Source organism: Pristiophorus japonicus, chromosome 21 (genome assembly GCF_044704955.1).
Source record: "Pristiophorus japonicus isolate sPriJap1 chromosome 21, sPriJap1.hap1, whole genome shotgun sequence".
In the NCBI taxonomy this organism is placed as follows: domain Eukaryota; kingdom Metazoa; phylum Chordata; class Chondrichthyes; family Pristiophoridae; genus Pristiophorus; species Pristiophorus japonicus.
In genome coordinates, this window is record NC_091997.1 from 62,652,503 (window position 1) to 62,666,082 (window position 13,580).

General features: G+C 48.6%; 1 protein-coding gene across 1 annotated transcript in view; it reads right to left on the reverse strand.

Moving 5' to 3' along the window:
• Nucleotides 1-475: 475 nt before the first annotated feature.
• otud7a (OTU deubiquitinase 7A) overlaps nucleotides 476-13,580 on the reverse strand; it is a 162,335-nt gene continuing 149,230 nt past the window's right edge. Inside the window, exons 10-13 of the mRNA XM_070863947.1 lie at nucleotides 12,814-12,963; nucleotides 5,491-5,605; nucleotides 5,076-5,160; nucleotides 476-4,120 (exon numbers count right to left, since the gene is read on the reverse strand). Coding sequence (XP_070720048.1) covers nucleotides 2,738-4,120; nucleotides 5,076-5,160; nucleotides 5,491-5,605; nucleotides 12,814-12,963 — 1,733 coding nt within the window. The 3' untranslated portion in view covers nucleotides 476-2,737. The remainder of the gene's footprint in view (nucleotides 4,121-5,075; nucleotides 5,161-5,490; nucleotides 5,606-12,813; nucleotides 12,964-13,580) is intronic.

Genomic DNA, 13,580 nt, shown 5'->3' on the forward strand with positions numbered 1-13,580 from the left:
GATTGTAGAACAGGCTCGTGCTCTTTCCTCCTCGGTCGCTGGCTCCTGCCAATGGAGTGCAGTGGCACCACATGCACAGTGTGTGTTAACCCAGACACGGAGTGTCAGCAGGCTACTCAACCATGGGAGAATACCACAGTGGAGTCTGATCCTGCCCTGACCCCGACCTTCACCTGTACTTTACAGAAGGGCTCAGTGGATGATTTCTCCCCTCTAGCCTGAGGGCATTAGGCCAATATTCGTGGCCTAGCCGCTGCTGATCTGGCTGAGGTATCAGAGCACATTAGCAATTCCCAACAGAATGTACAAGTCAGACAGTCCGATTAACAAACCTCACTTGAAACAATGACACTTTCCCAATTCTAGAAGGCACAGAAAACAAAAGAGTGCAATGCAGAAAGTCAGAATAACATGGGTTTTAATTTTTCAGTGCAAGTCGGGTGACAAACATTTAAAACAACGCGGAATACCATGATCAAACAAAGAAGATAATGTGTCTCCCATTGAATATCCTGCCTGATAACAGCACCGATCACATTAGCCTCAATCCATTAGTTATTTTAACATGACTTATGCCAGAGATCTTCTCTCTGCATTAGGTTTCAGCAGTTTGTTGGTAAGCTTGAAAATTAGATTCTTGGGCTTCTCATCATTTGGATAATCTTAGGATGATGATATAAAGAAAAACATCCAGGAACAGTCAGTCAGTCAGTCAGAGTTAAACAAAAGCTATACTATATTGTTCAATGTTTAAAAGGACTGGATCAAGTTTCCTGAACTCACTGGCACTCTCCACAAGTCAAAATGTTTTATCCTTTATTGAAATATCAGCCACTCCCAAACTGACATCTTGTTCTGAAAACAGACAAGTAAAAATAATGATGAATTTTCTTTTTTCTTCTGGTGTTTACTTCAAGGTTTTGGTGAGTAAATATTAAAAAGTTAACCCAAACTTCTCTGCTTAAATTTCCATGGGAGATTTCATCACCTCCCTCCCTCCCTCTCTGATGTAGGGGAAGTTCTACATGAATTAAAACATCAGCAAGTAAGGTTTTGCTCGCACACACGTTTTCTTCCAAAGTATCCCCCACTCTCCAGCCAACACACTCCTGGGGAAACGAGCCAGATCACCTTACCGCACACTGCTGGGGGTTGATTTCCTGCATGAATGCAGCTTGGGAGAGCCGAGCCACTGAGTAATATAAACAGCAAAGCTAACACAGAACTCCCAGGATGGCTTGCATGTGAGATCACTCGTGTTTCTATCCTTCACTGCACTTTTTGGTTAATTAAGTGGACAGTGAAGTAGACACTGGGAATAATACTGCCAAATGGGAAACTTGCATGTGTCAAATGACCATGGAAGGGAGCCAAGAGGAAACCCCATCTCTTCATTTTTGCTTTTGTCATTGTGTGCATAGTGCTAAGATTATTTCCATGAGTTTTAGTTTCATTTTTAAAACAGAAAACACAAAATCAGCACAGAAATAGTCTGTCTTATATTATTAAAAGAGCGCTAGTAGATGCTCCCATGGCATGATTCACAGGAAGTCTGGATCTGGAGCACTGTTGTGATGTTTAGCCACTAACCTAGTCTCCCTTTAAGGCCACTGCTCTAATACTCCCTTGTTGGTAGGTGGTAGGAAAAGACAAATGCAGGCAGTTGCAACTGCTTGTGAATTTTTGACGTCAATCACAGGGCAAGTGTAACTGCTTGTAAATTTCTGGGTCCAGGTCAGAAGAACCCAGCAAATTGGCTTTCTTCCTCTTTTCTGCAATTGCTTTGCATTTGTAACAAAGTGTGATACCTGCAGTGTGACTGACGGATGCACACGAGATACATAGATAGATAGATTAGTGTGCAGTCTGCTTTAGAAATTCTAGGCTGAAACAGCAAAGCAAATGACTGCAGTCACTGCAAAGCGATGCAACAGATGCTTCACAGCACAACAAAGGGTCGAGGCCATATCGAAACATTGGAAACAAGGTCCGGACAAACCCATTTCTCAAATGAAATTGCATGTTTATAAAGTATCAAAATGTATGAACGCGCGAGCCACTGGAGTCCACTAGAGCTTAGAAACACACATTACATTGCTCTACCGTATGCCTCTACTTACAGTTTCTGCAATTAAATAATCTATTAAAGTGGCAACTGTGTTTTTTTTTAATAAAAAGCGCAAAATATTGCTTTGCAGCACATTTGTGAAAATAATATAAAAATAATTTCTATATTACAATTTTTTAACTTTTGCTTGTAAAGTTCCGTCATAATGCATCTTCTAGTTCACAAACACATAAATAAACGGTTATTTTCTGCTATATGTCACCATCTCACTTTTACATTGGTAACTAATGTGCAAATCATCTCCTGGCATTTACTCTGCAGTAGTGTAATTAAAAAAACATACATGTAGGAATATAATCAACTATTTGGTAACAGTCCATGGAGTAGCAACACGAAACGGTCTCGCATCGCCCCAGGATACCGGCCAGGAATTAGGGGCTGGAGCATCAATCCTGAAGCGACAGATTCATCAAAAGAGCTGAAAATCGTTCTAATAGATCCGACTGCACAGCTCCAGGACTCGAAATGTAATGAATAGACTTTCCTTCATGGTTTAAAGAGTTATAAATAGATGCTCTACTTATTAAATTGCTCCATCAAAATATTTGTAATTATGGACTTGGTTAATATGGAAAAACTGGAACAAAATCTTCCATACAATCTTAATGGTCAAATAGACTTGTTTCCTCTTTCCCTGCGTTTGAGCTCCTCTTTGTAGCAGTAGGAGCAGTAAAACTCTGTCTCCGGGCGGCCGTAGAAGGGGCAGCTGTGCTGTTTACATCGGTTTTGTTGTAGGGAATAAGGGGGAGCTGCCATGCTTTGCCCTTTGCTTTTCTCTCCGCTCTGCCACACTGAAGGAGCGTCCTCATCTGCATATTGTAAATAGTCACTAACATCACCGGTACCAAACCCATTGGTATATGTGTGGCTTTTGTGTTCAGGGGGCAGCAAACACTTGAGAGGCTCCATGGTTTCCACAGTGGGGAACCCCGAGACCCCGACAGGGCAGTAACTTTGATAAGACAGCGAGCGACTATGCTGCGGATAAGTTGCGCATGTTTTCAGAGAGCCAATGACCGGCGGCTGATTGTCAGCTTGGTAGCTCGATGGCTGAGATTTCACCTCAGACACGTGGATGACATGCCTCAACAAAGCTGGCGTGTGGGTGAAGTGGGCAGAGGCGAGAGTGCCAGTTTTGGGGGTTCCGCTGCAGTGTGGTGAAGTGGTCTCGGTTGCCTGATCATTCCTTTCCCGTGGTTTCGAGCCCAGCTGACCCGTATGGCTCTGAGGAAAGCCTTGAAGAGTGTCCTCCTGAGAATTTGGTTCCGACTTGTTTCTCGGAGAGGGTTCTTGCTCCACCTTTTTACATGTGGAGTTACTGGAGGCTTTTTTCTCTGCCTCTTTGCGTTTTTGCTCCTGCTCTGCATTGAAGCGCTCCTGAGCGGTGGTCAAGTAATAATTGATCATCTCCTCGTGAAACTGGTGCCTATGGCTGGTCAACAGAAGACCGGCAAAAATGAACTTCCTCTCTCCTTGCATAGCAGCTCGCAGTATGTTGAGGCTGAGTTTGACGTCAGTGCTGTACTTCCATTGGTCGCCTTGTTTCTCTACCGGAGATTTAACACAGATGCTGGACTTGTCGGTTGGAGATGAACTTGCAGATTGTGAAGATGATTCCTCCTTACTTCCTTTACGAGATTTGCTGGATTCTTTCTTCTTGACTTTCTCCGCAGTCTCCCCATTGCGTCCGTTGTTGGAGTTTCCCCTGCTGATCTTTCCATGCACCAGTCCCCCGAGCCCTCCCATGTTCTTCTTTATTTTAATCCCCAGGGTTTTGCTGAGGCTCCCGAGTTTGTTTGCGACAGAGTCGGTCCTGTTCTTTTCCTTGTCCTTCTTTTGTTTATCTCCTTTCTCTTTTTCTTTCTGGTTTTTGTTCCCATTCAGGTTGGAGTTGCTGCAGATGGAGTCTCTGTCGGACTCCATCGAGTCAGCCAGTGAATGAACATCTTCCCCTGCTGAGGCGGTTGGTGATTCCGGCTGAGCCAAAGGTGCCTGTGAACAAATCATTCATAAATAAACTCAACAAAAGCATGTCTGATCTACACTACAAGGCCAAACCATCTAGAGAAATAGCTACAAGATCTCTATATTACTACCTGACTGATGCAATAGTTCTGCTGCACAGTTTACACATTATTGGGTAATATTACCAACTACTATCCAGTAACTCACAAAGTGCCTGTGTGTGTGTGTAAGCGTAGACAGCAAGTGCCAGGAGGCTATATGACCACAGGCAGACTCACAACTGTGCTCACCCAGCATCTACACGTGATGTCCATAGAGGTCACTGGTTCGTAATCAGCAGCAGAAGCCCCGATGACTTTCCTTTCTCCAGCCCAAGGGTTTAGAATCCCAACTGTTGCTGTGGCTGAGGTGAGCCAAGTGAGCAGGGACTGGGGATTGAAGCTGTGACCTTCCTGCTCTGCGTGGCTCAGTCTGCACTCCGAGGTCACTGAACAGAGATCAGTCTGCAGCAACTCTTTCACATCAACAGTTATCTGCTGCCAACCAGGTTAAGATTGTTTTAGCAAAAGTTGGTTTTGTGGCTTTAGGATGAGTGTGAAAGTTTATATCTACCCATGTGCACACAGAAAATCACACTAACGGTAGCAAAATCATTTAAGTAGCATTTTAAACTAATAGCCTGGAAATATCAAGTAAAATGGTAAATGCAACCAAAGCAAACTCTTTTGTTCACTCTATGGTGGCACTGACTCACTGAAAATAAACAGGGCAACACCTCAATTAAAATACCAGAGACAGGAGCATCAAATGCATTAAAAGTTTTCACCGATATTGCTCAGGGTAATTTATGGTGGCAGTCACAACAATCTTTCGCACGGGGTGACAAAATCTCTGTTGCAGTCACTGGAGCAATGTTCTACGAGTCACATAAAATCAGAGCAAAAATCTCCGCCCCTCCACCTGGTTATGAAAAGTACTTTACCCTTGTTTCAGCAGGAATACATATCCAGGATACATTCATATAGCTGTGCAGTAGGTGAAGCTTCGCTTCCAGGGAAAGGATCAAACTGGAAGGAAAGAATGCACTGTGACAAAATTTTCACATGGAAAACAAATGGATTAATCTTGAAAAGGAAAGCAACTGTTGGTGGGAAGTCTAACAAACCTATTCAATGTTTTACACCCTCAATCTGCGCAAACCACCAGGTGAAGCTAGATTACCAGCATTCACAACTTGTAAATGGAACATGATTCCCAGTAAAGTTAGTGCTGCACTCACTGTGGCATTGCAGGGCTCAGATCTATATCCATGTCTGGAATAATTATTAAATGATTTGTTGTTCTCAAAAGGGACAAAAGATCATGCTTTGAAATCCACGTTACAACCAACCACTCACTTGGCCAGTTTGGTGTTGTCATTGTCATCCTTCCCCCATTCCCAATCTTTCTTGGGATCCATCGCAAAGTGCAAAGGTAGAAGTTTGTGTTCGGAGTCAGTCAAAGGAATTGCAGCTAAACGATAGAAAACATTAGCACATCATGTAGAATAAAACTGCCAATTTTAAGATCAGTCATTTCTCTTCAAGTCCAAGATAAGGCCATTTATCTACATGGAGAAAGATTTTTCCGACTGTCGCTTTCCCTTTGCAATTTTACAGAGGACCATTAAAATTGCAATTTGAAGGTGATCTTTTTTAAATGCATTTTATCTGTCTCTCAGCAGCCACCATTTGATAGTGCAGATACATGACTTACTTCCAGATCTGTGCTAAAGTCACATGCAAGCAACAACTTGTATTTATATCGTGCCTTTAACATCCCTTCCCAAGGCACAGTATCACTGGAGTAATGTTTATTATGTGATAAAAATTTGACAACGAGCCGCACAAGTAGAAATTAGCGCAGGTGACCAAAAGCTTGGTCCAAGAGGCAGGTTTTAATCTTGATGGAAGAAAGATAGGTAGAGAGGCGGAGAGGTTTAGGGAGGGAGTTCCAGAGCTTGGGGCCCAGGCAACAGAAGGCACGGCCACCGATGATGGAGCGATTATAATCAGCGATGGTCAGGAGGGCAGAATTAGAGGAGGGCAGAATTAGAGGGGCGCAGACATCTCATAGGATTGTGGGGCTGGAGGTGGTTACAGAGATAGGGAGGGGTGTAGGGGCTGGAGGGGGTTACAGAGATAGGGAGGGATGTAGGGGCTGGAGGGGGTTACAGAGATAGGGAGGGATGTAGGGGCTGGAGGGGGTTACAGAGATAGGGAGGGGTGTAGGGGCTGGAGGGGGTTACAGAGATAGGGAGGGGTGTAGGGGCTGGAGGGGGTTACAGAGATAGGGAGGGATGTAGGGGCTGGAGGGGGTTACAGAGATAGGGAGGGGTGTAGGGGCTGGAGGGGGTTACAGAGATAGGGAGGGGTGTAGGGGCTGGAGGAGGTTACAGAGATAGGGAGGGGTGTAGGGGCTGGAGGGGGTTACAGAGATAGGGAGGGGTGTAGGGGCTGGAGGGGGTTACAGAGATAGGGAGGGGTGTAGGGACTGGAGGGGGTTACAGAGATAGGGAGGGGTGTAGGGGCTGGAGGGGGTTACAGAGATAGGGAGGGGTGAGGCCATGGTGGGATTTGAGAATAAGTATAAAAATTTTGAAATCAAGACATTTCTTAACCAGAAGTCAGAGAGAAAAGGGGCGATGGGTGAGCGGGACTTGGTGTGAGTTAGGACATAGCGAGTGAGCAGGTTCACAAGTGTGTGACCTGTATTAAGCTGCACACTAATTTCTTACGCTAATGTGAAGACATTGAGCAGAAGCTTCCCTGACCGGTGGGTGGGGATCACCATGGACAAGATCAGAAAGTTTGCTGTGCATAGAATAATCTGCGGGGCTCCAAACCCAGTCACTCAGTAACATCAAATCAAACTCATCTATTAATGGTCTGCTCAAATCAATGCACTGGCTTCAGCAGACACATTTCTGTCCCGCTCCAGACTGACGACCAAATAAAATATCTGTACAAACAGGTGGTGTCTCGGTATTCACAACCACACACACTGCGCCTCTCCCCCCCCACCCGGACACACAGCCCCCTTCCCCCCCCCACACACCCTCCCCACACACACACACACACACCCCCCCCCACACACCCTCCCCACCCCACCCCCACACACACACACCACACCCCCACCTCTCCCCCACACACACACACACACACACCCCCACCTCTCCCCCACACACACACACACACCCCCACCTCTCCCCCACACACACACACCCCCACCTCTCCCCCACACACACACACCCCCACCTCTCCCCCACACACACACCCCCCTCCTCCCCACACACACACACACCCCCACCTCTCCCCCCCACACACACACACACACCCCCACACACACACACACCCCCACCTCTCCCCCACACACACACACACACACCCCCACCTCTCCCCCACACACACACACACACCCCCACCTCTCCCCCACACACACACACCCCCACCTCTCCCCCCCACACACACACCCCCCCACCTCTCCCCCACACACACACACCCCCCCACCTCTCCCCCACACACACACACCCCCCACCTCTCCCCACACACACACACCCCCACCTCTCCCCCACACACACACACCCCCACCTCTCCCCCACACACACACACCCCCACCTCTCCCCCACACACACACACCCCCACCTCTCCCCCACACACACACACCCCCACCTCTCCCCCACACACACACACCCCCACCTCTCCCCCACACACACACACCCCCACCTCTCCCCCACACACACACACCCCCACCTCTCCCCCACACACACACACCCCCACCTCTCCCCCACACACACACACCCCCACCTCTCCCCCACACACACACACCCCCACCTCTCCCCCACACACACACACACCCCCACCTCTCCCCCACACACACACACCCCCACCTCTCCCCCACACACACACACCCCCACCTCTCCCCCACACACACACACCCCCACCTCTCCCCCACACACACACACCCCCACCTCTCCCCCACACACACACACCCCCACCTCTCCCCCACACACACACACCCCCACCTCTCCCCCACACACACACACCCCCACCTCTCCCCCACACACACACACCCCCACCTCTCCCCCACACACACACACCCCCACCTCTCCCCCACACACACACACCCCCACCTCTCCCCCACACACACACACCCCCACCTCTCCCCCACACACACACACCCCCACCTCTCCCCCACACACACACACCCCCCTCTCCCCCACAGACACACACCCCCCCCTCTCCCCACACACACACACCCCCCTCTCCCCCACACACACACACCCCCCTCTCCCCCACACACACACACCCCCCTCTCCCCCACACACACACACCCCCCTCTCCCCCACACACACACACCCCCCTCTCCCCCACACACACACACCCCCCTCTCCCCCACACACACACACCCCCCTCTCCCCCACACACACACACCCCCCTCTCCCCCACACACACACACCCCCCTCTCCCCCACACACACACACACCCCCCTCTCCCCCACACACACACACACCCCCCTCTCCCCCACACACACACACCCCCCTCTCCCCCACACACACACACCCCCCTCTCCCCCACACACACACACACCCCCCTCTCCCCCACACACACACACCCCCCTCTCCCCCCCCCTCTCCCCCACACACACACACCCCCCTCTCCCCCACACACACACCCCCCCCTCTCCCCCACACACACACCCCCCCCTCTCCCCCCACACACACCCCCCCCTTCCCCCCCACACACACACCCCCCTTCCCCCCCACACACACCCCCCCCCTTCCCCCCCACACACACCCCCCCCTTCCCCCCCACACACACCCCCCCCTTCCCCCCCACACACACCCCCCCCTTCCCCCCCACACACACACCCCCCTTCCCCCCCACACACACACCCCCCTTCCCCCCCACACACACACCCCCCTTTCCCCCCCCCCTTCCCCCCGCACATACACACTTCCCCCACACACACACTTCCCCCCCCCTCTCCATGCGCACACTTTTCTCCCCCCCCCCCCTCCCCACGCACACTTTTCTCCCCCCCTCCCCGCGCACACATTTCTCCCCCCCCCTCCCCGCGCACACATTTCTCCCCCCCCCTCCCCGCGCACACATTTCTCCCCCCCCTCCCCGCGCACACATTTCTCCCCCCCCTCCCCGCGCACACATTTCTCCCCCCCCCTCCCCGCGCACACATTTCTCCCCCCCCCTCCCCGCGCACACTTTTCTCCCCCCCCCCTCCCCGCGCACACTTTTCTCCCCCCCCTCCCCGCGCACACTTTTCTCCCCCCCCTCCCCGCGCACACTTTTCTCCCCCCCCCCCACGCACACTTTTCTCCCCCCCTCCCCACGCACACTTTTCTCCCCCCCCTCCCCACGCACACTTTTCTCCCCCCCCTCCCCACGCACACTTTTCTCCCCCCCTCCCCACGCACACTTTTCTCCCCCCCCCTCCCCACGCACACTTTTCTCCCCCCCCCCTCCCCACGCACACTTTTCTCCCCCCCCCCTCCCCACGCACACTTTTCTCCCCCCCCCCCCCACGCACACTTTTCTCCCCCCCCCCTCCCCACGCACACTCTTCCCCCCCCCCCACACTCTTCCCCCCCCCCACGCACACACACTTCCCCCCTTCTCCCCCCCCACACACACTTCCCCCTTCTCCCCCCCACACACACACTTCCCCCCTTCTCCCCCACAGCCCCCCCCTCACACACACACAGCCCCTCCCCACACACACACACATCAGTTGTGTATTTCCAGCACATTGTTTGTTTTCTATTTTGTCCTTTGTTTGATCATATTACCCGTGTTGAACTTAGTTTTGAATTCAAATGATTAACTGAAGTACTATTGTCTGTTTTTGACACAGCCGATTCCACCACTCTGTATTCTGTTGTAGCAATGTCAATGTGCAAATTTACTCAGCAAGGAAAAACTTCATTTATATAGCATCTTTCGCAACCCAGGATGTTCCAGCGCTTTAGTCAATGAATTAGTTTTGAAGTGCAGTCACTGTTGTAACGTAGGAAACGTGGCAGCCAATCTGCGCAGAGCAAGATCCGACAAGCAGCAATGTGATAACGACCAGATAATCTCTTTTAAGTGATGTTGGTTGAGGGATAAATATCAACTCTTTAGAGTGGGGCTTGAACCCACAATCTTCTGACTTAAGAGGCGAGAGTGCTACCATTGAGCCAAGGCTGACACCTGAGTGCAAAGCACCGTTCTGTATTGTTGAATAAATACACAGACACTGCTTTGAATAAGTTCCTGATTAGCCTTTTGCACTAGAACACCAGAGTTTCACAGCATCGGAGGAGAAATACAAAACTGAATGCTAGTAAGGCCTGCGATGAGACAAGTTATGTTTTAAAATAACTGTATGCCTTACATGACTCTTACTCTGCTGAGAGGAAGGAGTACTGTGGCCCATGGTGATCACAGAAAGTGCACCAGCTAAAATGCTCCACACTTGGCAGGGCCTCAGACACCACAATAATGCTGCTTATTAGCAGCAAATTCAGTCATGCTTTGAAATTTGCAACTAAACTCCACTACCCGCCAATGTAAGTAAATTAGAAATCTGACCAGAGGCCGATAAACTTACTGCTCTTGAAACAACCCGAGACAAATTGATCAATAAATTGTAGATCTGCTAACATAATGTAAGACACATTTGAAATGTTACATAAACTTCACCAGCAGATGGCAGCAGACACTAAATCATTCTAAACTGATGAACAAACTAAAACTGGGTGCCGTGACCTGCCCTGCTGAGGATTTCCAGCATTTTATGTTTTTATAACTGAAATTGTTGACTGAAATTTCCATTATACCACATTAGATTTTGCAGACTGTAAATAAAACAATGAACTGGAAAGTAACTGAAATATTTAGTTTTTACACAAAAACTTAATAAAATTTCATGTCTGTTGTGTACACACAAGTCATGATCATTGCGTTTGTCAGTTTCCACCTTCCTCACAAGTCTCTGTCCTTTCTAATTGACTATATTCTACGTTCATTATTCACCAGTCATTAGAGAAAACCTTTCATCCCAATTACACCCCACCACCTTGTGGCAAAAAGAAATTGCCCAGTCACAATGCAGCAAAACGGTTTTCTCCTGAGATACAGCTGCCATGACAGTCCTTTACCCAGGTTCAAACCCAGACCAGGATGATTGACAACAGTGTTGCTTTAAATATTGCAGTTCTGAGGTGAGAAGATCATATATTTCTAGGAATGAAATTGCATGGAGGTGACAAACCTACAACACAATATGTAAACACATCTGGGGCACCACAAGCTTTGGACTTGATATAACAAGCCTCTGCCGCATTCTGCACCCCCCCCCCCCCCCCCCCCCCGGACCTCTTGTGTCTCAGCCTCCCTGCCAGGCCCCTCTGTACTCCACGCTGCTATCCTGGCGATCCATCCACCTTTTGCTCCAAAGCTCCGTCCGTACGGTTCTCATGTACTGCCTCTGCTCTGCACCAGAGTTTAACTCGCATTTTATTTAATCCCTTTTCTACTGTAAATCAAGCCAGCTGACCAGCACTCAAACTGGCAGTCGCATGCACCGTAAGCCTCACCACTGACTTCTGCCCACACCGATCATCCTCTGCCTGACCTCCTCAGCCCACAGAAAATGCTAACCCAGCTTAATACCTTGTGTTCGATGATGTTGCAGTTTCAGTGAGTATGCTGACGCTTGCAGAGAGAGAGAGAGAGAGAGAGAGAGAGGTGGAGAGTGTACTGTGCGTGTTTCCGCTGGCATTCTAAAACATTACCACATTCAGACAGCCAAGCCATGGAATAATTCTATTCTATTGTTTGAACTCAAACAACGTTTACTGAATGCTATATATGACCAGAAAAGCAAAATGAGGCAAATGCTGCCGCGCTGTACCAGGAACCAGGAAACTACAGAAATAAAACCTGGGAACGCTGGAAATCAGGGACAAACAGAAAATGCTGGAAATGCACTGCAGATCCATCAGCATCTGAACAGAGAGAACAGGCAGGCTAATCGGGTATCTTGCTCATTGCTGGCACTTCCAGCATTTTCCGGTTTTATAATTAAGTGAGACATTATACAAATCACCACCCTTTATAATTTGGTAATCATTTCAGGTTTTTACCAGTTCTTGTTTATATCACTTATGAATTTGTTAATGTATACCATTTGAAATACTTTAGTTCCCAGCACAGAACTATCATGTCCTTATCGGACGAGACTTTTCTTGCACTAGAAGCCCACACACAGACACACTGCGACTTCTCACCCTCTTCTTCAGAAAGCAAAGCTCCTTTCCGACTTGAACTCACAACCTGGTCTCAGAGGAGAGAAAGCTTCCACTCAGCCAATATAATGAAACGGCAACAGTAGAAAAGCAGACTCATGAGCTGAGCACTTATTCTTAGATGAAAATTAGTTTATAACATTGAGTAATTGCGTATTGCCTGGCTTGGTTGAAGTTATATTAATATTTCAGGCCTGATGTTGAATGAAGAGCCTCCTTGGGTCTGCCTCCAAAATTCAAGGTTATTTTGAAAGTGGAAAGTGTGAACATATAACCTGTGTGTCCTACAGCTGTGAAACTGCCCTATAATCTTGTACTTGGTCAATCTGGGTACTGTATATTGGCATTAGACAAGGTGGTACAACTCGAATACCTTGTTCCCTTTGTACGTCATTCTGTTCCATAGACACCAGTGCAGAGAAATGGGCCTGATCATAGGCTAAGACTAAAGGTGAGCAGTGACATCTGTTAGGAGGTACTTCCAGAGGTAAGTAAATCCCTCCAAAAGGTATCGGTGCAAATGCTGCAACAAAAAAAAAAAAGCACAAATATTTTTTCAGGACACAGAATAATAAAACGTGAAAAGCAGAAACGGTTGGAAATACCGAGCAGCCCCATCAGCACCTGAAAGAAAGACAGGTGAATGATAGAGGTAGGCTCTTCTTCACAACAGTCTGATGAAAGGTCCCACCTCAAGCATCAACCAAACATTTCTTATTCAGGTACTGAAGTGTATTTACAGCACTTTGTGATTTCAAATAGTTTATTTATTGGAACATTGACCTCAGCCTTTGTTGCACTCTGCACTGCAGAGCTAAAAGCACCATTTGCAGGCTGGATAAATAGCCCAAAGTGCGAACATCAAATAATGATTTCCATTCTGTTGAAGAACTGAAACTCTTCCGATCTAACTGGCTGCTCGAGTCTAACTGTGCCTGTAATAGTTTTAAATTACCTGCGCTTGAATAACATCACTGGTACTGATTTTGATGGCTTCCACTTAGTTCCAACGTGATTAAAATATTGTACAATTTAAAGTCTATGTAAAATAGCAGTGTAATGGCGAGAGGAACAAACCTATTGTGAAGCGGATGTTACTGTGAGGGCTGTGGACGGGGAGGAGAAGGAACAACAGCCAGT